This window comes from Pseudophryne corroboree, chromosome 9 (genome assembly GCF_028390025.1).
Source record: "Pseudophryne corroboree isolate aPseCor3 chromosome 9, aPseCor3.hap2, whole genome shotgun sequence".
In the NCBI taxonomy this organism is placed as follows: Eukaryota; Metazoa; Chordata; class Amphibia; order Anura; family Myobatrachidae; genus Pseudophryne; species Pseudophryne corroboree.
The window spans coordinates 94,858,074-94,884,525 of record NC_086452.1 but is presented as its reverse complement, the minus strand read 5'-3'; the positions used below and the strand labels follow the sequence as shown (position 1 = coordinate 94,884,525).

Sequence of the window (26,452 nt, the reverse complement as noted above, 5' to 3'; positions counted from 1 at the left end):
CAGTGGCTGACCACGGGGTGCTTACTGATCGTGACCAGCAGCGTCTGGCCAGAACTGTCCGTGTTAACAGACAAGCGATACTGGCTCAAATCACATCAACATTCAATGCAGGAGGTACCGGATGCATATCCAGCAGGTCAGTGCAGTGTTCTTTAGTTTCCATGGGATATGGGAGCAGAAGACCCACCAAAGTGCCCCTGTTAGAACAATGACACTGGACACAGCGCCTCATCTAGGCTCGTGACATCACTAATTGGACCCTAGAGGACTGGAAACATGTGGCGTTGTCCAAGGAGTCACAGTTCCAGTTATATTGGGCTGATGGCAGAGTTTGGGTGTGGCATAGACCCCATTAGGCCATGGACCCCAGTTGTCAACAAGGCACCATGCAGGCTGGTGGTGGTTGCATAATAGTATGGGGTGTGTTCACGTGGCATGGATTGGGTCCGCTGGTTTGCTTGAACACGTCATTGATCGGCAAACACTACATTACCATGTTCGCCTGACCTGAACCCAATCGAGTATTTATGGGATGTGGTGGAGAGGTCCATTCGCACCCAAGATCTGGGACCTACAAATATCAGGGAGCTGCGGGATAGTATCCAGATGGCATGGGCCAACATCTCTCCAGAGTTCTTCCTTCAACATGTGAAAACGATGCCACGTGGAGTTGCTGCACTTCACAAAACTAGAGGTGTCCTACAACGATACTAGGCACTTATCTCATGACTTTTGGCACTTCAGTGTAATTTATACTTACCGCTCCAGTGTTCTTAGAATGCTGGGAAAAGAATACGTTTTCCCAGTTATGTTGAACTCCGGCATCTTACCTGGCAGCTATTGTGGCAATATTCTCCATCCAGGCCATTATCTGTCCACCAAATGTATTCCCTTGATGGTTGGCGTGAGGAGGCAAAACGAGTTCTACACTCTCCACTCGAGTCTTCTGGGCAAGGACCACTCCTTTCAGCTCTCCTTCAGGGCTGCGCTCTACAAGACATACTGTGCATGAGTATGCAGCAGGCTGGGTATAAATGCACACCATGCAAGCATCAGATCACTCATGAGGGTGCTCAAGCCACCTGTCGTAGGGGCCAGGAAATCTCCACCCAACGATGGAAATCCATTTTGGGAGATAGGGGCCATCGCTGACCCCTCCCTGCTCCACAAGCGGCAGCAGACTGTCAATCACTGTCAGTCTGCTGCTGTACTGCTTCCTACATTGCAGGACTAGTTCGCGAATGCACAGAACAGGTCCTGCACGTACACAAAGTACTGTTAATTGGTACTTAGTGGCATAAGTAGCAACAGCAACTGGACCTGAATGAGGTCCACTGTGTGAATTAGAATGTACGGTGATCATGATGCTCACTCATATCTATATATATTTCGCCCAGATAATCACATTATACTCTATGATTTTGCCACAAGGTATTGGGAAACCCCTCCACTGACCCCTAAATTCAGCTGTTTTATTAGCTATTTATGCCCTGATGGACACATTAAATATAGATGGGAAACGCACCATCAGGTAAGGTGCTCCTGGTCAGCAGATCCTTGATATTGTCAGTATGGACCAGCCTCATGCGACGCCGCTCAGCTGCGATACTATGTTCCAGCTGCTCCTCTTCAGTGACCGGTGTCAGGGGCTTTAACATCACCTGCAAGCAATTATCAATGAGAAATCATTCAATACAGTGCAGGACACTGAACAGGGGCATCTGGACAGTAGTCATTAAGACTATGGAGAAATGTAGACACCCCCCCCATCACATGCTTACCAGCATTTTTTTTATGTCGTTAAGCATGATTACTTACCTCCCAGGACAGCTCTTCCGAGTTTATGATCTCAGGGCAAAGGAGAGGGATCTTAGGGACTCATTGCATAAGGAAGCCCATAGCTTCTACAGACATCGCCATCTCCACAAGTGGAGCTTGATGCATATAGGTAAATCATAGCCCGCAATTGTATGGGGGTTTGCTGTGCCACGGGTCTGTTTTCTGCTGTAGACATTTGTAATGCATATAGTGAGCCGTATATAAACCGGGCTAACCTCAGGAAACCACTGCATTTTTATTAATGATACATCACACCCTATATGAGACTTGAAAAGCACTCACAGAGCTAATTGGGTGGTCTTCAGTATGCCGACTGACGGGATCCCGGCGCACAGTATACCGGCGCCGGAATCCCGACAGCCGCCATACCGACACTTATTCTCCCTCGTGGTGGTCCACGACCACCCTGGAGGGAGAATAAAATAGCGTGGCGCGCGTAGCGCCACCACCGTGCCCGTAGCGTGGCGAGCGCAGCGAGCCCGCAAGGGGCTCATTTGCGCTCGCCACACTGTCGGTAAGCCGGCGGTCGGGCTCCCGGCGCCGGTATGCTGGGCGCCGGGAGCCCGACCGCCGGCATACCATACTGAACCCGAGCTAATCTGAGCAGCTATAACTACTGTATAAACCTGTACATTTATAAACATACAGTATATGCCTAGGAAAAAGAAATTATGTTAAGGAATTGCAACCTCAAAAGGGATACGGTCTTTAGGTCGGCAGCCATTAGGTCGACCGCTATTGGTAGACATGGTCACTAGGTCGACATGGAAAAGGTCGACATGAGTTTTTCACAATTTTTTAACAATGTTTTGAACTTTTTCATACTTTACGATCCACGTGAACTATGATTGGGAATAGTAACCTGTGCAGAGCGCAGCGGTAGCGGAGTGAGTCACCGTGCCTGAAGCTGCGAGGGGGACGGTGCACTAATTGGGGTTCCCCGTCACTTTACGAAGAAAACGACACCAAAAAAAGTAAAAAAACTCATGTCAACCTTTTTCCATGCCGACCTAATGCATGTCGACCAATAGTGGTCGACCTAATGACTGTCGACCTAACTGTGGTCGACCTAATGACCCATACCCACCTCAAGAAACATATTGGCTTAGTTGTTGCTAGCACAGGACATAGTTTACATTATATCTCTGCCCAGCTCGTACGGTTGTGTCCGATAGCTCTTTGCCTGATTTGGGTAATTTCATTCCATTCCGTACATGGGTGGTCATTCCGAGTTGTTCTCTCGTTGCCGATTTTCGCTATGCTGCGATTTGTTGCTAAATGCGCATGCGCATGGTACGCAGAGCGCATGCGCTAAGTTATTTTACACAAAACTTAGTAGATTTGCTGGTGTTCGTGCGGCGCTTTTCAGTCGCACTGCTGATCGGTGAATGATTGACAGGAAAGGGGCGTTTCTGGGTGGTAACTGAGCATTTTCCGGGAGTGTGCTAAAAAACGCAGGCGTGTCAGGGAAAAACGCGGGAGTGTCTGGAGAAACGGGGGAGTGGCTGGCCGAACGCAGGGCGTGTTTGTGACGTCAAACCAGGAACTAAACGGACCGAGCTGATCGCAATCTAGGAGTAGGTCTGGAGCTACTCAGAAACTGCAAAGAATTATTTAGTAGCAGTTCTGCTAATCTTTCGTTCGCTATTCTGCTAAACTAAGATACATTCCCAGAGGGCGGCGGCCTAGCGTGTGCAATGCTGCTAAAAGCAGCTAGCGAGCGAACAACTCGGAATGAGGGCCATGGTTTGTACCTAAATCAAGTTACACTCCGGCAGCCATAAGGTTCAAATACATCTTAGCACAAGACGATCCCTCCAGGTAACTGTAGTGTGACAGTATTATTTATTTATTTATTACCAGTTATTTATATAGCGCACACATATTCCGCAGCGCTGTACAGAGAATATTTGCCCATTCACATCAGTCCCTGCCCCAGTGGAGCTTACAATCTATATTCCCTATCACATGTACACACACACACACACGTTCATTTTTGTTGGGAGCCAATTAACCTACCAGTATATATTTTTGGATTGTGGGAGGAAACCGGAGTACCCGGAGGAAACCCACGCAAGTACGGGGAGAATATACAAACTCCACACAGTGGAGTTCTTTCAAAACATCTTTTCTACTCCCATTAGCTCAGAATATGTGATTAGTAGATGCTGCTTTGTGTGTAATGTAATAATAGAGCTACAAGGTGGGCCTTAAGATGAATAATAGATTTTAGTGAGCTTGCTGGTCAGACAGGGCCTTGTCCACCAAACATCCAGCAATAAGAAATTAATTAATGTCATGTACTGTACATAGAATTTTAGTATAAATGTTAACGTTTTGGTTTTAACTCTGATTTAAATAAAATATTATCTCACTTTTTTATTGCCTTGTGCTTGGGCTACGAATGTTGCGAATGCCTGGCACACTTTCCACTCTTTTCCACTGCACAAATCTTCCGAGGTGACGTGGATTCCAACCTGGAGAGGTAAAAAAGTAGGACTTAATGATCAATTAACAAGCATGCTTAACGTGCACCCATCAACTACCCACTGTAGCTTTCATTTATGCAATCGATAAGCTCCACAAATTGCTTTTTATTGGGTTTGCACCACTCATGTCTAGATGGATGGCCCAATGCATGTTAAGGAACACACCTGCACAAACCCATGCACTTGGGGGGTCATTCTGACCTGATCGCACGCTGCCGCTCATCGCAGCGATCAAGTCAGAACTGCACATGCCCTGGCGCCGCAGTGCGCCGGCGCATAGCTGACAGTCGACGGCTGTCGTTGCCTAGCGATCGCCTCTGCCTGATTGACAGGCAGAGGCGGTCGCGGGGCGGTAGAGGGCGGCACAGCGGCGTTTGGCCGCTGTTTTGTGGGCGCGGTCCGGTCAACGCAGGCGTGGCCGGACCGTGCGGGGGGCAGCCCACAGCAGCTGCATGACGTCACACGCAGCCGCTGCGGAGCTCCCGGCCAGCACGCAAAAGCTGCACTGGCCAGGAGCTACTCCTGAAGTGCAAAAGCATCGCTTGACATGCGGGGCAGACTAGCCCTGTGCTGGGCGCCTCCCCGCATGTCAGTGTGCCTGAATGTAGCCCTGCAAAATTTTGCATGGCTACGATCAGGTCTGAATTAGGTCCTTGGTTGGAAATCTAGGCACACCAGCACAATTAAAGGCACAGGACATCACTATATAAGATTTTGTCTGCACTTTGCCCATTTTCAGCTTTATAAAAGATCATCTCAGCTATTTTTGGCCTTAATCAATATGCATGCAATCACATCCTATCAATTCACTGGCAACTAGTGATGTTACCGATATATCAAGAATGCAACGGTCATGAAAATGGAGACCACTTGGCCCACGAATAAACAGAGGATCTCAGAGCCTTAGGGCCTGATTCATGCTTGTAAGTAAAGCAAAAAGAAAGCAACTGGGCAAAACCATGTTGCGCTACAGGTGGGGCAGGTGTAACATATGCAGAGAGCATTAGATTTGGGAGGGGGGTATTGAAGCTGAAGTCTAAATTGCTGTGTTAAACTAAAGCTAACATTTGTGGGCTACATGCAAAAGCAGCCAGTATTTACCCTGCACAGAAAAATATAAATATATTTTCTCCCCTTGCATTGCAGCATGGTTTGTTCCAGACACAAAGTTACTTGTTGTTTTTTGCTTTACCTAACACACATGAATCAGGCCAGCCCTTAGTCCCACACAAACACACGACATGGCTCAGAGACAATGGCGCAGCTGCCACAGGTGCAGGCAGTGCAGCTGCTATGGGACCCAGAGCCAGCGCTGCAAGTATGGCGGTACGGGGCGGTACGGTGTACCGGTAAGAAATTCCCAGCTGGTACGCCGTACCGCCGGGCCGTCCACCATACCTGCATCCCGCTGGCTGCTGTGTGAGGGGAGGAGAGCGCAGCGCACGCCTCTCCTGCTCCTCAATTCTCTGTGATGTACGGTCTTTGGCGGCTGCGGTGGGGTTGCTAGCCAATCAGAGCTCGCGGACCGGCAGACGCGACTCCTGATTGGCTAAGAACCGGCGCCTAATTTAAGATACCCGCTGTTGGAGACCGGACTTCACGAGCATTGAGGGGCAGCAGAGGCGCGCGCTGCGCTCTCCTCCCCTCACACAGTAGCAACAGAGGCAGCAGCGGTGAGCAGGTGGGGGGGGGGGGGGGCACTCTGGAGGCATTTGTGTATCTGGCACTGTGGGGGCATTTGTGTATTGTATATCTGGCACTGTGGGGCAATGTATATCTGGCACTGTGGGGGCGTGGGGGCATTTGTGTATGTGACACTCTGGGGGCATTTGTGTATCTGGCACTGTGGGACAATGTATATCTGGCACTGCGAGGCAACGTGTATCTGGCACTATTGGGTCATATGTGTATCTGGCCCCCCATATGTGTATCACGCCACCATTTTAATTGGCCATGCCCCATGTGGCATTTGGCCACTCCCATTTTTTGGCGCAGTACCCATAAGACATTTTTTCTACTTGCACCAATGCCCAGAGCTGAGAGGGGCCCACCTCCCCTGTCACAGTTATGTGTGTAATATACACTATTTGCCATTGGGTGGTACGTAGGGATCCTTTCAAACTTTTTCCTTGGGGCCAGCAATCTAGGTATGCCCCTGGACCTGCTCATTGTAGTGTGGTATAAAATGAACTGGAGGGCATTATAATGTTATATAATATGAACCGGGGCACTGTAACGAGGCACCATATGAACGGGGAGCACTATATATCATAATGTGAATTGGGGGTACTGTACGGCATAATGTGTACTGGCAGCTCTGAAATGTGACATAGGGTGAACTTAAGCACTACTGCGATTCATAAAAGAAACTAGGGCACTACTATGGGACATAACATTAACAACTGCTGCAGAGAAGTGTCTCTCTAGAAGCATTGGGACAGGGGCCCCTTCAAAATGTTGCTATGCGGCCCACAAAGTTCTGGCTACGCCCCTGCTCAGAGACCATCGGAAACTAAATCCCCACTTGCCCTTGACACTAACCCAAGCTGGGCTTGAGCCCGGGTACCACAAAAAACCCATCTGGCATCAAAGATCTTGCTCCAGAGCAGGGGCGTTTTAGGTGGAGGGGGCCCATGTGCAGACTCTGGGTGGGCCCCCTCCTCTCCACCATCACAGTCAGCTCCGGCATTATGCCGGAGTCTACTGCGCATGCCCAGGTCTCTGGAAACACGGCGCCCACCATGTTCCGGAGGTTAATTTCACTACTGGGCATTCGTGGTGGCCATTTTGGGTGTGATTTTTTAAAGCGGCTGCAGCGCCCAACGCGGGACTACACAGAGCCAGATTTACACACAATATATGAGCCAAAGGTTGCATGTGGGCATTATAGACAGTACAGCAGTATATACTGCTGGAAATTTGGCGAGTCTTGATCAGAAACGTGCGGAAAACATCGGCTCACCTCACCTGCCATAGACTTTTTACTAAAGAGTTTTGACTATAAAAATGATTAGAATAATGCAAAGAAGATATTTCTAATATATTCCTTGTATTTTTCATATACTTTATATAGCCAAAACGCAGGCGTATACGTTATAGGTTCTGCCTCACATCACCGCACGTTAGAAACGCCAATTCTCCAGAGGCTCCCTGAGACTGTTCCGCTGCTAGCTTAGCAAGGAGTCCCTTGGAAAGAATATGTGTGGATGAGGAAGTCTTCTTATATATATATATATATATATATATATATATATATATATTAGTGTATCCATTTGCTATATAAATAAATGTTACAGTAATAAAAAAAAATCTTTAGGCTGTCTGAAAAGCACACGACTTAACGCCATGCTTGTGCTTGCATCAAAATTGTTAGCAGCAAACATAAAGCAATCAACACAAACCTCCATACTGGAATTAAAAGCACGGTTCACTTTCGTCTTCAAGTTGACAACTTGCCCTACGCTGAAAATAAAAAAAAAACACAAAGAAAAATTAAGCGAGAAGACTAATTATAAATTTGTTCTGAAAATAATCGCCAACTTAATGCCATTTTAAAAATCTTAGCTGTTTTATTGCTTTGAAAAGTCATATATCTATTCCAAAATGGACTGATTTGACATCTAATGGTAAACCCACTTATAGCCACTGACAGCAAACTACTTGGTAGATCTCAGAAAATCACCCACAAATAAACCTTAGATAGAAAGAGACCCAATTTTCTGTTGAGATGCCTTTAGCTGCTCTGGGTGGCTCATCAGTAGCGCTACTGACTGCAGGGTGCCGTTCCCTGTAAGCCACATGCAGGTTCCCCCGGAGCAGCAAGTGCCCTGCAGTCTGTGTGACGGCACCACTCGCACATCCCTAGTTGTAGCCCTGAGTGTGAGTATAAATGTGTTAGTGAATATAGGGCGTAATTCAGATCTGATCGCAGCAGCAGATTTGTTAGCAGTTGGGCAAAACCATGTGCACTGCAGGGGGGGGGGGGGGGGGGGGCATGTATAACATGTGCAGAGAGAGTTAGATTTGGGTGGGGTGTGTTCAAACTGAGATCTTAATTGCAGTGTAAAAATAAAGCAGCCAGTATTTACGCTGCACAAAAACATAATACCCTACCCAAATCTAACTCTCTTTGCAAATGTTATATCTGCCACACCTGCAGTGCACATGGGTGGTCATTCCGAGTTGTTCGCTCGTTGCCATTTTTTGCAACGCAGCGATTAGGTGGAAAATGCGCATGCGCTTAGTAATTTAACACAAAACTTTGGAGATTTACACAAGCTCGAGCAACGTTTTTTCAACACTCGAGTGATCGTAGTGTGATTGACAGGAAGTGGGTGTTTCTGGGCGGCAACTTGGCGTTTTCAGGGACTGTGCTAAAAAACGCAGGTGTGCCAGGAAAAAACGCAGGAGTGGCTGGAGAAACGGGGGAGTGGCTGGCCGAACGCAGGGCGTGTTTGTGACGTCAAACCAGGAACTAAACGGACCGGGGTGACGCAATCTAGGAGTAGGTCTGGAGCTACTCAGAAACTGCAAGGAATTATTTAGTAGTAGTTCTGCTAATCTTTCGTTCGCTATTCTGCTAAACTAAGATACACTCCCAGAGGGCGGCGGCCTAGCGTGTGCAATACTGCTAAAAGCAGCTAGCGAGCGAACAATTCGGAATGACCACCATGGTTTTGCCCAACTGCTAACAAATTTGCTGCTACGATCAGGTCTGAATTACCCCCATAGATTGTAAGCTCCACTGGGACAGGAACTGATGTACACAACTAAATATCTGTAAAGCATTGCGTATTATGTGTGTGCTATATAAATAACTGTTCATAAATAATCTCAATACCTGATGGTATGTTCAAAATAGATGTCATCCATAGAGGCAGTGACGCACGGACAGCCTGCGTGCCTCTCCGCTGAAAAACAAAATATACCGCGTTGCTTTTAAAATGTGCCAGTTACATAGTAGTGTTTTCAGTGCTTTATTAATTTCCTCTGACAATGATACAAAAAGAATACATGGAAGGTATAGCTTCCACAAAAGTCCATCGCAAACAGCGGTGAAAATATAAACATTACTCACTAACAATCACACCATTTATACAGGCTACAGCTCCCGCTAAGAGACCTTTGGGATGATAGCACCAATTTAACACTGAGGAAATAGGGCCCCAATTTAATAACATAACTAAAGTTTTGGGGTTTTTTTGTATTCAGGGAAGGTTAGGTAATTTCCATGCTTGTCACTGTGGGTCCGATTCAGAGATGGACGCACATGCCGTCACAGCTGCGATTTAATAGACAGCGGCTGTGTGGAAATATGCAATTGGCGCAGCAGACAGGAGATATATTAAGTTGCTTGCTGGAGGTGTCTCTGAACTGCTGCTTGTGTACAAAGATGCAACCATTGGATGCACATCAGGCGAACATCGCCCCTATGGTCACACAGCATGGCCACTGTAAGTAAGAAGTTGGAGCCATGTTTACTGCATATGGGATCACAGTCGCAAGCTGTAAGATTGGAAGAATTGGAAGATTCCAAAGCAGAGTTATCTATGGGCAAATCCAGGAAATGTGGTAAAAGCTCTGTGATCACGGTTCCTCTAACAAAGAGCAGTAGATGATGGGAACATCTTATGTAGTTTAAGTGGGCCATGAAATACCCTATTAAGCGCCTTCTAGCGGGTTGCCATCTGTTTCGAATATTTGGACACTGATAGGAATGTAAGCATAAAAGGCAAAACCATTCCTGGGTTCCATAGATGAGCCCAACTCTACTGCCCAATATCATTGTGTACAAGTTTTACAAAGTATGAAGAGCTATTCAGAATGTTATGTCACCTGGTGATAGCTCATCTGCGGAGGGAGACAGGGGAAGGTGCAAGGCAGCTGGTTTCAAGTTAAAGACCTAATCTGAGGAAATGTGTAGACACTCCAAGCAGAAAGGTGGAAGTATAAGCCTAGTTCAGAGGCGTCCAACTAAAAGCTTAATTAGATATAACTCAGGCTGCAAACACCACCCTCCAACCATTCACCACAGCATCAAATTGGGGGTACATTCTTCCAGAACAGCCACTGGAGATGCACAGGGTGCATGGGGATAAATGTACAAAGGACAGAAGTGCCCCAAGCCTTTGATGTGTGACCAGGACCGTAACTAGGTGTGTGTGGAGGGGGCAACACACAGAGCGCTGCAGGGTAGGGGACGTTGTCAGCGGCTCTTGTCAATTATCTGTTTTAATTACTTTCAATTGCAGCTTGCCCCTTTGTTGAAGCCCAGCATCTCCTGACCGCCACTGTCTCCTACCCTGACCCCTTCTGTCACTAATACCTATACAACATTCAGGAACTCAACTTGAGTTTTCTTTGTTATTCCGTCACACTGTCCTTTCTTACATTAAAGATGCTGACATACCCAGGATTCAAACCCATCGCCTGTGGCATTGAAGTCAGACAATCTATTCATTAAGCTATCTGCCCTTGCATAGAAAGGTAGCTAATCCTAACTATTTGAAGCTCACCTTGTACTTTGTGAAAATGATCAGCATTGTGGCTGAGCAGATCTATGTAGTGTGTGGCTTCAAGAGATTGGATGTGTGGCTGCACACGACATAGATCTGCTCAATTGCAATGCTGATCCTTTTTTTACAAAGTACCAGTAGTTTCATATAGCGTTCATTGTTTTTATGCAGGATCAAATAATTCAATGATACCCTTTTCAGACAGAAATCACGGCTTTTACCCGGCATTTCAGTGTCTGTTAGTTTTGCCGATTTTTGCGTCATCCCCCTTTCACACAGAGAATCAAAGTACCTGGTCAAGATTTTCTACTCAGTAATTTGCGGGTCAACACTGGTATTTCATCTGTGTGAAAGGGTCAACTCAGGTAGAAATTCCCAGGTCTCCGACCTTGATAAACTCCTTGGTCGAAATCCTGGTAATTTTTTTTTTTTTGTACATCATTTTTATTCGTGAGGTCACAAAATTGAACAGAAACCAACAGATAGTGGTTATAGCATAATACATTACAAATACAGCTTAACAGTTGGCATTTATAAAGATAACCAAAAAACAGTGATCCATTTTTTGACCCATAAAGCGGGTAGTATAAAACAGAAAGAATGGCAGTCAGCAGAGAGGCCAACCGACTGAGTTTAAAGAGTAAAAATAGGAGAAGGTAGAAAAGTAAGAGAGAGAGGGAGAAGAGGAGGAGAGAGGAAGAAAGAGATAGACATAATAGGGTAGAATAGAATCCCCGGGGGGGGTTCCATCAGATCTAGTACGGGGCATTACTAATTGAAAGGCGAGGGAGCATGTTGGGCAGCCAGCCATGGACTCCATATTTTATCAAATGACTTAGAGGAGCAGTTTATAATGCTAGTCATGTAGTCCATACGGTAAACGTACCAAATGCGGGCAATTATAGACTGCATGGGGGCGGAGCTGGGTTTTTCAAGTCAGCGGGCAGTTGACATGTCATTGCAGAGACTACATGGCGCAATAGTTTATTTTGAAATGTTGTCAGCGTTCGCAGGTATTAGAGTCATAAGGAATAGGAGTCTGTATTAAGCTAGAAATAAGATTAATCACATCTCTCCATACATTCACTATTCTAGGGCATGACCACCATATATGTAGAAAAGAGCCCTCTGCGCCACATCCCCTCCAGCATCTATCCGACGTGTCTGGATACATTCTGCTCAAGCGAGATGGTACATAATACCATCTATATCAGGGGTTCTCAAACTCGGTCCTCAGGACCACACAGTACATGTTTTGCAGGTAACCCAGCAAGTGCACAGGTGTATTAATTACTCACTGACACATTTTGAAAGGCCCACAGGTGGAGCTAATTATTTCACTTGTGATTCTGTGAGGAGACCTGCAAAACATGCACTGTGTGGGGTCCTGAGGACCGAGTTTGAGAACCTGTGATCTATATAATAATTTCTAAACATTATCCTTGATTCTAACACAGATGGATCTAGACGCCGCGTTATCCCAGGCTTCAGACCATTCCTCATCATCTAAGGCCAAGCCTAAATCCAGTTCCTATGCTCTCTCGTGAGGAGCACCCTGAGAGGGTGGTTCCCCACTGAGAGTGGTATATAAAAAGGAGATTAATCCCTTGGTTGAGTGACGTCTGAAACATATAGTCTCGAACATGGTCAGGGTTCTGCTAGAGAGGACGTGGCTCAGTGAGGAATGAAAGTGTCTGAGTTGTAAAAATTGAAAAAAATATCTGGAGGGAATATCAATATTTTCTTGAATCTGAGAAAATTGAGGAAAACTAGTGTCCCTGGTGATATCATTCAGATATAAGATACCTCTGTCCTGCCAAGGGGCAAACAATGACTTAGGTGTACCAGGGGGGAATGCAGGGTTGTGTAATATTGGAATGATAGGGGAGGGGGCTGGGGCCAAGCCATATCTTCTATTGACAAAGTCCCAAATCATCAATCAGTTGGGAAACTATGGGGTGGGATGCCACATTTCTAGGGCGGCACGGTTTCGGGAGCCAGAGAAGAGAAGAGAGAGTAGAGAGACCTAGTTCGGCAGCTTCTATAGAGGCCCAGACCCTTCGAGATTCAGGGTTGCACCATTGTACGCAGTGTGAAAGCTGCGTGGCTAAATAATATCTTTTAAAGTCTGGGATGCCCAGGCCGCCACTACATGTGCGACGCTGTAAAGGTTTCAATTGAACTTGGGGGCGCTTATTTGCCCATATAAACTGTGACGTGTGAAATTGTAGGAATTTAAAAACAGATGGAGGAATAAATATCGGGAGGGTCTGGAATAGGTAAAGTATCCGAGGGAGCACGTTCATTTTCACTGAGTTTACCCTACCTATCCAGGAGATAAAGAGGCTAGACCAAGAAGATAAATCCGACTTAATTCGGTCTAATAGTCTCGGGAAATTAGCTTGGTAAAGTTGATGGTGGTTACGTGTTAGGAAAATGCCTAAGTATTTCATTTTTTGCTTGTGCCATTGAAATGGAAATGAATTTTCCAAAGAGAGCTTAATTGGGCCAGGGATATAAAAATCCAACACTTCAGTTTTACTCGTATTAATTTTATAGCCTGAATGCTTAGAGTAGATGTCTATTTCAGAGAGGAGCGGCTGTAGCGACTGAGACGGGGATCCCAGGGATATTAGGACGTCGTCAGCGTATAAAGCAATTTTATGTTCAGAAGGACCTACCCGCACTCCAGCTATAGCCGTATTAGCTCGGATTCTTGCTGCCAGCGGTTCCATAACCAAGGCAAATAGCAGTGGGGAGAGCGGGCATCCCTGTCTGGTGCCGTTAGTGATACCGAATGCGGAGGAGGTGAGGTGATTATAGAGCCCCTACTGCCACGGTTTCTGTTAAAGCGTCGAGATGCCATCCAGAAATTTACCAGAAAAGCCCATCCTCCAGAATACAGAGAAAGCGAAGGGCCAGGATATCCTGTCAAAAGCCTTCTTGGCATCCAGTGCTAGCAATAATGAGGGTAGCTTTTGTTTATGGATCGAGTAAATCAAATCTATGGCTCTTCTGGTATTATCAGAGGCCTGACGGCCAGATATAAAGCCCACTTGGTCCGGGTGTATCAATTGCGGGAGCAGGGGAGCTAAGCGGTTGGCTAGTATTTTAGCATAAATCTTAAGATCAACATTCAGCAACGAGATCGGGCGATAGTTGGAACATTGTGTGGGATCCCTCTCCGGCTTCGGAATCACGATAATGTCAGCTTACACAATCGCTGGCGCAAACGATGCTCCCTCTAAAACACTATTAAAAAGCGAGGTAAGATAAGGGGCTAATTCTGTGAGGAATGTCTTGTAATATTGAGCGGTGAAGCCATCTGGGCCAGGTGCAGCCGATGACCGCATAGATTTAATTGCGGCAACCGTCTCCTCCAACGAAATAGCCTCATTGAGAAGAGAAATCTGTTGCTCTGTCAGACACGGCAAGGGGGTATCTAAGAGGTATGAACATGCTCCCTCTGGACCGTCGGAGGAAAGAGAAGGGGCTGGGAGATTATATAAGGAGCTATAAAAGTTCCGAAATTCCTCTACAATCAGTTTAGGATCATAAGTGAGTGCATTTAATGTAGTGGAATATAGTTTTTCTATCATGCCCGTAGCTCTCTTACTTCTCAGCTTATTGGCTAAAAGACTTGTCTATTTTATCCGCTTTATCATAAAATTTTTGTCGGAGCTTCTGAAGTATAGCTGCCGCTCGTCGTGACAAAAGAGTATTTAACCGACCCCTGAGGTTATTTATTTGGAAAAGTAGGGAGTCACTCGGGGTATTTTTATGTTGGGCTAAAAGTGCAGAAATTTGAGATTCCAGTGAGGAAACTTCCTGTGCTGCTTTCTTACGTATGGCGGAGGCCTTGGACATGAAATGACCACGAATAGTGGCTTTGTGCGCCTCCCAAACAATATTAGGAGAGACTTCTGGGGAGACATTTTCCTCAAAAAAAAATGTCAGGCTTGATTTAGTGTCTGAAAGAGTGGAGGGATGCGAAAGAAGGGTGTCATCGAGACGCCATATACGTGTCCTATTAGGGGATCTGTAGAGGTCTATCAAGATATAAACCCCTGCATGATCTGTCCATGAAACAGGGAGTGATGCCTGCGTCAGAAATCAATGTCGTGAGTGATTGAGACACATGAATCATGTCTATTCGAGAGTAATGCTGGTGAGGTGCAGAGAAGTGGGTATAATCTCTAGCAGTGGACTGTTTAAGATGCCAGGTGTCACGTAGATCAAGCTGTGTGAGAAAGTCCTGGGAATTTCAACCCGGGTTGACCCTTCAACACAGAAAAAGGAACTTCTTCACCCGGTAATGTGTGTGTGTGAAAGGGGTATGAGTAGGGTGCTTGATTAGAATTCAACAGGTTATAGGTTTGAATCCTAGGTATGGCAGTATATTAAAATGTGCTATCTAATGAAGGGTATTGTTACTGAGTAACAACGAGCTCTCAAGTTAAGTGCTTGAATGTGCTATAAAGAGGATTTGTGTCCAAAACCATTTTCTTGCAGTGGTCTATAAATGTGTGTGTGTTTATATATATATATATATATATATATATATATATATATATAATGTGGGAAGGAACATCATAGCATGGGCTTTCTCTGGGATCAAACTTGTCATGCCTCTTCCCCACGAGGCATGTGCCTTATGTCTCTATTGGAAAAATGGAGGGGGGGGGGGGGGGGGGCCAATTCTCTCTTTGGCACAGGGCACAAAAAGTCTAGTTACGGCTCTGTGTTACCACACTGGGGAAAGTCATATGGAGGGCAGGGTGCAAATAGCTAAGGAGCAACAGATGAGTCAACGAAACACCTCAAGATCATCTAAGCTTTGTCCAAAAGCATAAAGGTAGAGATTTAAGTAAGTAAGCTGGTGATATAGATGGTTGAGAACTCAAAGACTGAGCAAGACTCTAAGACCAGTCAGAGACAACAGTTTGAGTGGTCATTAGGAGATGGACACTGCTTAGATCCAGGATAAAGTGTCCCGAGGTTAATTCAAATGTTTGTATAATCTACAGTACAAGGTTACCTATAATATTCATATAACATACTGTAGGAAAGATATTATGTAATGTATTACTTATTACATAGGATGTAGTTAAATTAAACAGAGATGGTTGCCCATCCACTCACCTGACAGGCAGGCCGCAGTGTCTATCCATTTCAGCAACTGTCCGGTACTGAGTTGTCCTCGGTGGTTGGCATGACATGGCAGCACCATCTGACTCATGTGAACCTCCGTGGGATTCCGTACATCTCGACTGCTGCTCGCCATGGCCCAGTGAGCTCACCGTAATCACCTGGCAACACAAAAGACCTGACTTTAAAATACTGTACAGCGTGATTCAAGAGACGTAGTACACCCTTTTATTTCAAAAACTGTGCAGGAAATGGGAAAACTGAATACTCCAGTAAGGTATGGGTGAGGTGGGCTATCTTTTATGGTATGTACCGAACATGGGCGCCATCTTGAATCTAAGTCAGTTTTCCCATTTTCTGCAGTTTTTGAAACAAAAGGGTGTAGCGACTTTTGAAGCACCCTGTATATTAAATAGTATTAGAATGGGGTTGGGTATGTAATGCCGGCTGTCAGGATAGGCATCCGGATGATAGATAGATAGATAGATAGATAGATAGATAGATAGATAGATAGATAGATAGATAGATAGATAGATAGATAGATAGATAGATAGACAGACAGACACCATATTTTAGACATTGGGTAGACAAGGTCAAAAGGTCGACATGAAAAGGGTACACAGTACAAAAGGTAAACAGGGTCAAAAGTTGGACATGAAAATGGTCGACATAAAAAAAGTAGACAAGTCTTTAAATTTTACATGTTTTTGACTTTTTCATACCTTCTCTATCCATGTCAGCATAGAGTTGGTTATAAACCTTGTGGCGAGCGCAGCAAGTCACCGAGCCTGAAGCATGGCGAGAGAAGCGAGCCCCGCGAGAGGATACCTTTCTACAATTGGGGGTCCCAGATGACAAAACTATCCACACAAAACTCAAAAATTTTAAAAAAGGGTGTCTACCTTTTTTATGTTGATTATTTATGTCAACATTTTGACCCTGTGTAGCATTTAACCTTGCCAACCTTTTAACTAGACATTGTCTATCTATTATACCACATCCGTCGGGATCCTGGTGGTCGGCATACTGACACCCGGATCCCGGCAGCAGAATGCCGGGGGGGGGGGGGGGGGGGGGGGCGATGGCTTGCCACAGGTTCTGTTCCCACTCTATAGGTGTTGTGGACACCCACGAGTGGGAATAGACCCTGTGGGTTGGCATTACAACTGCAGGCATTTTTAGCATTCGGGATCACGGCGTCGGCATGCTGACCGACATAACTGGCACCCAATAAAGTAGTGTAATTACTACAAGAATTTCTGCATAGCTGGTTTGTTAGAATGTGATCATGTGATGTTACATACGGATTGGAGTGCAGTGCTCTGGCTATTGACGGATCCTAGTTCCTGCATCTCTCTGTATATACTACACAGTGCTACACTAGTAGTGCAAAGTGCCTGAAAATCATGCATTTACAATTGTCCTTTTTAGAATGATGTGGTATTTATGCTGCTACCCATGTGAACAAAGGCATACAACCCTAGGGTCAATTACCCCAATGATTGTCTAGAGGAAGTAAGAGCAAATCCTAATAAAATGCTCATATAGAGATGCGCTATTATTATTTATTATTATCCTTTATTTATATGGTGCCACAAGTGTTCCGCAGCACCCAATTTATATGGCGCCTCAAGGGTTCCGCAGCGCCCACCTTCATGCACCACATATATACTGTATAATACAATTACAAACAGTTTATGCAATATGGAAAGGTTATAAAACCACACCTGGGCGTCAATGATACAGTATTAAGGAGCGGATTCGGAGTTAGGAACAAAACAACAAAAGGAGTAACATGCACCAAACCCTGCTGCACTGCAGGCTGGGTAGATTTAAAATGTGCAGAGACTTAAGGTGTGTACACAGTCACACTAGACGATATCGTATACAATTTGCCCGATTTGGACACATCAATCACAATATCATCCAGTGTGTATGCACTATGTCGCTGACGATGCACACTCCCGCGTGTCATCAGCGACATTCTCCATCGGACCTGCCGAATGCAGCATGGCCCGTGCTTCCCCTCCGTCATCGTTGTCCGATGCTGCCAGCATCGGCAAATGTGTATGCACTTGTCGATGCCGGGTCCCTCGCTGTGTACGGAGCATTAGATTTAGGTGGGGTATGACATAGCTGAAAAATAAATTGCATAGTAAAAATAAAGCTGCTCTGCATGTGTGGGCTGCATGCAAAAGCAGCCAGTATTTACCCTGCATTCAAATAATAATAATAGCAGAGTACCTCCCATTCGGGACACAAAAATGGGGCAAGAGATCATGCCCCCCCATTTTCATCTCTCTGGGGACGTGTCCATTACTCCTGCTGCCCTCGGCCTCTCAGTCACTGCACTGTGGACAGATTGTGTGCGCATGCGGCATCTAGTCACAAGCTGCTCATCCGCTATACAGAGCAGCGATGAGACTCTGAGGACTCCCACCAAAAAGTGGGACAATTGGGAGGTATCATAACAATAATAATAAATGTATTTGCACCCCTTGCATTGCAACATGGTGTGTCCAGGTACAAAGTTACTCCTTTCTTTAGCTTTGATCCCAACTTGGAATCAGCCCTAAATCTACACCCGCTACAAAAAGACATCAAACAACAATAAACTCTCACCAAGTCAGACACTATAAATATACAGTACAAACATAGGAAAGCCTGGCTGCACTGCACCACAGTACACCATACCATACAATTGACTGTATACATGCAGCAAGCATGTGCACTTCCTGCAGCACTCTCATTCGGCATGCATCATTACGTGTTTGTGTAGTGTTAAATGGCTGTCCTGACAACTATTGTAGCTAACATTTCATAATAATGTGTCCTGTACGTCCCTACGTAAAACATGTAGAAGTCTAAGGTGTAACCTGACAGCATAAAGTGTAACTACAGAATGAGCAATGTGCAGGAGTGAGCAGCAGAAGGCAGAGAGGGCAGCTAAGCACAGCTGTGAGGGGCTGTATGCACAGTGTACAGAGCTGAGATACAGGAATGAAAGAGCTGGGAGATGTCCTACAGCTGATAATTATGGAGTATAGGAAAAGAAAGAAGACTTTACTATCACATCAGCCAGTGTCGCATCTCCACCTGCTGCCTGTCCTCAGAGAAGGGCTGCATAGTACTTGCTGTGTCCCTCCTCCCTCTCCAGCCAGCCAAGATTGCCTTCAGCCTCCACAACAGGCGTGGAACAAGCCTTAAACTGGCAGCGCCTGCTGCTGTGTAACAGGATACAGCGTATGTGGCTTTCCCTGCCTCTTTTACTTTCAGGAAGACAGCTTAGTGTCAGCACGAAGGACAAATCCATGCAGCTTTTGCCGACGTGTAATGTTATTTATTATTATTATTATTATTATTATCATCATCATCATCATCATTTATTTATAAGGCAACACAAATACTTGCAGCAACGTATATAGTAAGTGTACTGAACAGGGTAAACAAGGCAACAAAGTACATTTTTCACATTACACCTAATGCTAAGTTTCTTCACTAATGCAAAAAGTGGGCCACTATTACACTTTCAGTGTTACAGGGATTGTAGGGTGACCATATTATCCCTTTTACCTGGGACGCTCATGGATTACAGAGGTTCTGTTGCTGATTAAAACCAGCTGAAATGTAGGCATTACATAAACCAGCCACAGAACCTCTGTAATGCATGAGGGTCCCAGGTAAAAGGGATAATATGGTCAGCCTAGGGGATTGCCCTTTTTAAATTATGTTCTGTTTATGGGACAGTTGCTGGTTTAGCAGAATGTGGAAGTCTGGGTAATATAGTCTTTGCTGCTGTGATTTTAGTAAATGATTATATATCAGCTGGAAAGAAACCTGCGTCAGAGTGACTAGGTTCCTGTCTGCATCATATGTAGCACTAGCAGAACAGAATTCTATTAGTTATCTATATGGTGTTATGTGTCAGCTCTGTGTTCCTTTTCCTGAAATACCAAAGTACCCTAGAGGTTACTATAGGTCAGAACTTAATATTCACTACAGGCCTGTGTGTGTGCCTGCTACATTCAGACAAAATCTATCCACATGGTATGGATGAGGTAATAGTCTGGACAGTTCAGCTTTTCTTTCATTACGCTAAGAGGAAGTGCTGAGACATTCAAGCAGAACCGAGAAAGTTTTGTTGCAATATATGTATGTATATATAAACTAATCCAATAATATTGCTCAATAATGTCTGATCTCAGTTCACTACAACTACAGGACACATTTACTGGACTTGATTATAAAGTAATTTTGGTTTTATTTGCAGGCAGTGTCGGACTGGGCCATGAATGCCCTTTCTGGGCATGGCAATGGTCATGGCCAGATTGGGATGGAAAACCCGCCTGGGAAACTTATGGAAGCAGCCCTAATAATGGCGGAGTCGGTTGAGGCGGTCGGGTCTGTTGGGGGCAGGAACCCTCCTAACAGGTCCTGATTCTGAGTTGGACGCAGTTGCTGCCCTCCTTGCGTCTTTCGCTGCAGTTGCGTCTGCGACTTCATGCTAATGCCACTATAATGCACTTCCCTGGTGCATAAGTGACCTGAGCAAGCATCATTGACCACTATATTATTCATCATTGACTGCCAGCACCCACATTTAATAATTAGGGTCTTTCTGCAGCGGGGTACACTGGTATTCCACAGGGAATAACATCGGGGTGTAAAGTTGGATCTTGATCCAAGGCACCAACAGGCTAAAGCTTTTACTGTTCCCAGGATGCACTGCACCGCCTCCTCTATAGCCACGCCTCCAGGCACTGGAGCTCAGTTTGTAAGTTGGTGCCGGCAGTGCAGGTCACTAACAGGGGGTGCTGCGCTAGGCAGCCCTAATAAGAGCTTTTTAAGAAGAAAGAAGACTTCAAGGCACTAGATGCTGTGTATGTCATGCTGACATTCTGACATCACCTCCCCCAGCGGCGCTGCATAATCCTGCGACCTGGTTGCCTTGTACTTGCAGCGGAGACGCTCCGGTCATCAGGCACACATCACCGCTGCTGCTCTCCTGGAACGCGTGGCCGCACTTCAGGGGGGAGGTAACAGGGTCACCCAGGTGGGACCCACCGAAATCTCGGTCCGGCCACAGTCCCAGGAGACGGCCCGCGCCACTGGCGTGGGTACTGTGGCCGTGCAGGGACCCCACTATATCCACCAGGGCAGGGAGCACAGGTCGGATTTACTAAAATCCGTTTATTACAGGCTCTATAGTACTCGGTGGTGAAGTCAAGCAGAGGGGATAAGGCGCTGACCTGTAGCCCCTCCCCCAGCTCCTGGCGCCATCTACAGCAGGTGTTCCTGCCCTGGAGGTACATCTCTCTCTCTCCCTCACTTCTTGTCAGCATTTGGGCGCCATGTCACAGAGCTGCGCTGATCCTGGAACTGCTGGGCACTGTCTCCTCTGTAAAGCCACCTGTCTCATCAGCGCTGTGCATTTACAGGACACTTAAGTATTCTACATGTCATTTAGACAGCTTTAGTTAAGAACAAGTATTCTGTGATATACATCCAGTGGTTACTGTGCATTGTTATATCTGTATACTGTACATACATGTCTATTATGTAGTATTGCTAGTCCAGTGCAGTTTTATTTTTTAGATGTAATAATTTCTACATTGTACCTGTGACTGTGTGTGCCTATAGCTGCTGTGTGGATTCTATTCTGTGTATCACACATATTGCTATCACTATGGGGTCATTCCGAGTTAATCGTAGCTGTGCTAAATTTAGCTCAGCTATGATCATGTTCCCAGACATGCGGGGGGACGCCCAGCACAGGGCTAGTCCTCCCCGCATGTCTGTCTGCCCCCCTCCCCCGCACAAGTACAAAAGCATCGCACAGCGGCGTTGCTTTTGTAGTTGTTTAGTAACTCCCGGCCACCGCAGCTCCTGCGGCTGACCGGGAGTTACTAGTCGCTGCCCCTGGTCGCAGCGGCTGCGTGTGACATCACACAGCCGCTGCGGCCCGCCCCCTGCACGATCCGGCCACGCCTGCATTGGCCAGACCACGCCCCCAAAACGGTGGCCAAACGCTGCTGTGCCGCCCCCTCGCGCCCAGCGACCGCCTCTGCCTGTCAATCAGGCAGAGGTGGTCGCTAGGGAACGACGGCCTTCGGCTGTCCGGCATACGCTGTGCATTGTGGTGCCGGCGCATGCGCAGTTCCGACCCGATCGATGCGCTGCGAACAACCACAGCGAGCGATTGGGTCGGAATGAGCCCCTATATTCCCTGCCCTGGGGGTCAAAATGCCTCAGGGTCTCGTATACCATATAGTGTTCCACAGGATATACTGTTTTGTATTTTTCACTGTGTTTCACCTCATACCACTTAAATCCTGTTTGTGCTCTGCAATTGCGATCCCATATCTTAGGAGTTTTTTGTCAGGTATTGTGTTTGTCTGGCTATATTTTACTGATACACCCTAAGGCTTCATTCCCAATAATGGGGGTAATTCCAAGTTGATTGCAGCAGGAAATTTTTTAGCAGTTGGGCAAAACCATGTGCACTGCATGGGGGGGGGGGGGGGGGGCAGATATAACATGTGCAGAGAGAGTTAGATTTGGGTGGGTTATTTTATTTCTGTGCAGGGTAAATACTGGCTGCTTTATTTTTACACTGCAATTTAGATTGCAGATTGAACTCACCCCACCCAAATCTATCTCTCTCTGCACATGTTATATCTGCCTCCCCTGCAGTGCACATGGTTTTGCCCAATTGCTATCAAAAATCCTTCTGCGATCAACTTGGAATTACCCCCAATGTCTGCTACACAGGGTGGGAAATCCGCAGACGCTCCTGCATCATGCAGCGTTGGCGCCACATGTTTACCTGAGGAAAAGATTTCTGCTGAGGGTTCAGGTACTGGGTGTTCTGCACCCCCTAGTCAGCCTGCAACACCTGTGGCAAATCAGGATCCACCTTGGTCTGCATTTTCAAATATGCTGACTACGCTTGTACCATGACTTACGCCCCCTGTGGGACCTCCTGTGCCATTACAGCCACATATTGTCCCTGTAGTTAATCCACCATGGGCGGATGCTCTGTCATCCCAGTTACAGCAATTAAATCAGTCCTTGGTTAAACAAAAACCTAACCCTCTCCCTATTGGGACCAAAGGGTCATCTAAGCGGCCCATTTCTTCCTCACAATCCACTAATATTTCAGATGATTCTTCCGATTCGAGGGTTTATTTACTAAAGTTCCGATTTTGTCCAATTTTTTTTTTTTTTTTCCTAAGCACAAATCTCGGCAGTGTTTGGGCTATTCGTAATGGTTTTGACGGCAAAGTTCATAAATACGAATGAATAGACCATCGGTCAAACGCGGCTGTTTGTTCATACAACACAGGAATTTACTGTTCATTCGTATTTGGGTGCTCAATTGCGGGTGTATTTTTTTTTTTGCGATTCGTTAAAAAAAGCAGCAAAAAAATAGACCTGCTTTTTCCTGGCGTGTTTGGATAATCATGCATGGATCAGTGAGATCTGTGCATGGTTATCTGTGGGAAAGGGTCTGTTTTGGTGACAAATGTAAAAAAGAGTGACCCCAATTAACTCGCGGTTAACCGCAGACTGCAAAGTTCCCACCATTGGTTATAATGGAGTGCCGCTACGCTACATTGTAACCAGTGCGCTCCTCCTGATTGACAGGGAAGGAGCGCACAGCCAATCAGAATAGTGCCATGACGTGGCGCTCCCTGATTGGCTGGCGGGACCCTCTTTGACAGGAGTCACAGTGGGGTCCCGCCAGTCGGGGAAAGGGGTTCCATGTGTAAACATGGGATCCTTTTCAGTTCGTGATTCGGGTATTTTGTTTTTTTTATTTTAACAAGTACATGGATTACAACTAGAAAGAAGAGGACCGATCTACACATAATTGTTTGTAAGTATATATTTTATTTACAGGTACCCTATGGATTCTACTGAAGAAGAGGAACGTGGGGCACCGTGTCAACATAGGTCAGTATGTATGTATGTATGTATGTATGTAAGTGTGCATGTATGTACAGTAAAGTTGTACTTTCACGGTGTTTGTGTTCTGTTTTTATTTGGGTATTTTTTTTGTAGCAGAACTACAAGTACCAGCGGGCCCGTTTCCCCCCCACATGCTGGTACTTGTGGTTCTCCAAGTACCAGCTTGCGGGGGGGGGGGACTTGCTGGGACTTGTAGTTCTGCTACAAAAAACTATATTCTTTTTTTACACAAAAGGCTATCAGCCTCCCATCCACCCATGGTCCTTCGGTGGCTGGAGGGGGGGACCCCTTGATTTAAGGGGTCCCCACTCCTCCATGGTACCCCGGCCAGGGGTGACTAGTTAGGTATTTAATGCCAGAGCCGCAGGGACCAATATAAAAGTGTCCCCCGGCTGTGGCATTATCTCTCTGACTAGTGGAGCCCGGTGCTGGTGTTAAAAATACGGGGGACCCCTACGTCTTTTGTCCCCCGTATTTTTTTCACGAGGACCAGGTGCAGTGCCCGGTGCTGGTTGTTTAAATTAGTGATGAGCGGATTCGGTTTTACTCGGTTCTCAAAACGGCATCTTATTGACTATCCAAAACACGTGACATTCGTGAGCCAATAAGATGCCGTTTTGAGAACCGAGTAAAACCGAGTAAAACCGAATCCGCTCATCACTAGTTTAAATATGGGGGGACCCTATGCATTTTTTCCCCTGTATTTTTACAACCAGGACCGGCTCAAAGAGCCCGAGGCTGGTTACGCATAGGAGGGGGACCCCACGCGATTATTATTATTTTTTTAACCCTTTCAACACTTGTCATAATGCACACAATGAAGCCCTGCACGGATCTCGCAGATCCGGCCGGGCTTCATTGTGTTGTGTCCGGCAGTGTTTTACTAATCACTCCCGTAAAACACTGCCCGGAATATCGACACCGGAATCCCGACCAGCACAATCCCGACAGGGGGGCGATCGCAACGCAGCCCCTTGCGGGCTCGCTGCACTCGCCACGCTGCGGGCATGGTGCCTGGATACGCTTGGCACACTAATTTATTCTCCCTCTATGGGTGTTTTGGACACCCACGGAGGGAGAATATGTCAGCATTGTGCCGGTCGGGATTCCGGTGTCGGTATTTCGACCGCCGGGATTCCATCCAGCGGGATGTTGACCGCATCCCCTTTTAAGGGAGATATACTATTTGGAGATGATCTGAACAAGATTGTGACCGACTTGGTGGCGCCCAAGACTGCGTTTCTCCCAAGTACTAATCCTTCGGCTCTGAAGGCTAAGAGTACTACTTTTTGTTCCTTTCGACCTCCAGGTAAAGCAAAGGGTCAGGCGTACCCGAGATAGGCTCGCACTTCCAAATCCCCTAAGCCCAAACCTAAACGTTCTTGGTCCGCCCGTCAGCCTGCTTCTAAACCGGGCAAGCCTGCTGCATGACGGGGTGGGCCTCCTCCTGGGGGACCCCAGGGTGGGAGGCCAACTTTTGCAGTTCGCCCAGGTATGGTTAAAGACCACTTCGGACGCCTGGGTGCAGGAAGTGGTCTCACGGGTACGCAATCTCTTTCAAGAGACGTCCCCATTGCCAGTTTTGCTCAACGGTTATCTCTTAGGATCCGTTAAAAGCACAAACTCTACATTTGGTTGTCCAATCTCTCCTGGATACAGGAGTGATAGTGCAGGTGCCTCTGTCTCAGAGAGGCAGGGGATACTATTCAATGCTGTTTCTAGTTCCGAAGTCGAATGGATCCTCCCAGCCTATACTCAACCTCAAATCTTTGAACAAATTTGTGAGGGTGTCCAAATTCCATATGGAAACTGCGCTCTATTGTACTGGCTTTGGAACCCAAGGACTATATGGTATCCCTGAACATACAGGATGCTTACCTACACATACCTATTGCCATGTCGCATCAGCAATATCTACAGTTTGCTATTGGCAACCTTCATTATCAGTTCTAAGCCTTGCCTTTCGGACTGACCACGGCTCCTCGGATCTTTACCAAGGTTATGGCGGTCATAACGGCCCTTCTCTGCCGTCAGGGTATCAGGATCCTGCCGTATCTGGATGACTTGTTGATCCTCCGTCATCTGGAACTGACAGTCCAATTCCTACAAGCCCACGGGTGGCTCATCAACTGGAAGAAATCCTCACTGGTCCCTGCTCAGAGCATGATGCACCTGGGGGCATTACTGGACACACACAACCATCATTTGTTCTTGTCTCCAGAGAAGGTCCTGAAACTTCAGGACAGAATCAGATGCTTCCTCTTTCGCCAAAGAGTGTCGATACACTCGGCGATGCGAGTACTAGGCCTCATGGTGTCGGCTTTCGACATGGTAGAGTACGCTCAATTTCATTCCCGCCCTCTGCAGAGGTTAATCCTTTCCAAGTGGGACGGCCTGCCTCACCGGATCAGGTCCCAAATGATCTCCTTGACTCCGGAGGTTCATCTGTCACTGAGTTGGTGGCTTCAGGACCAGCAATTGAGCAGGTGT

At 46.4% G+C, this 26,452-nt stretch overlaps 1 protein-coding gene and 1 long non-coding RNA gene across 4 annotated transcripts in view; one reads left to right on the top strand and one right to left on the bottom strand.

Annotated features, from left to right (window-relative positions):
• ACOT11 (acyl-CoA thioesterase 11) overlaps positions 1-19,182 on the bottom strand; it is a 62,138-nt gene extending 42,956 nt beyond the window's left edge. Inside the window, exons 1-7 of one of the 3 annotated variants that reach the window (XM_063939649.1) lie at positions 19,088-19,182; positions 15,986-16,152; positions 9,169-9,238; positions 7,730-7,790; positions 4,215-4,316; positions 1,526-1,661; positions 831-990 (exon numbers count right to left, since the gene is read on the bottom strand). In XM_063939649.1, coding sequence (XP_063795719.1) covers positions 831-990; positions 1,526-1,661; positions 4,215-4,316; positions 7,730-7,790; positions 9,169-9,238; positions 15,986-16,127 — 671 coding nt within the window. In that variant the 5' untranslated portion in view covers positions 16,128-16,152; positions 19,088-19,182. Of the gene's footprint in view, positions 1-830; positions 991-1,525; positions 1,662-4,214; positions 4,317-7,729; positions 7,791-9,168; positions 9,239-15,985; positions 16,153-19,058 lie in introns of all 3 variants that reach the window. The other 2 variants (XM_063939648.1, XM_063939650.1) reach the window with 2 other exon arrangements.
• A 63-nt stretch (positions 19,183-19,245) lies between these two features.
• LOC134957627 (uncharacterized) overlaps positions 19,246-26,452 on the top strand; it is a 38,708-nt gene continuing 31,501 nt past the window's right edge. Inside the window, exon 1 of the long non-coding RNA XR_010186687.1 lies at positions 19,246-19,415. This is a non-coding gene — a long non-coding RNA (uncharacterized LOC134957627). The remainder of the gene's footprint in view (positions 19,416-26,452) is intronic.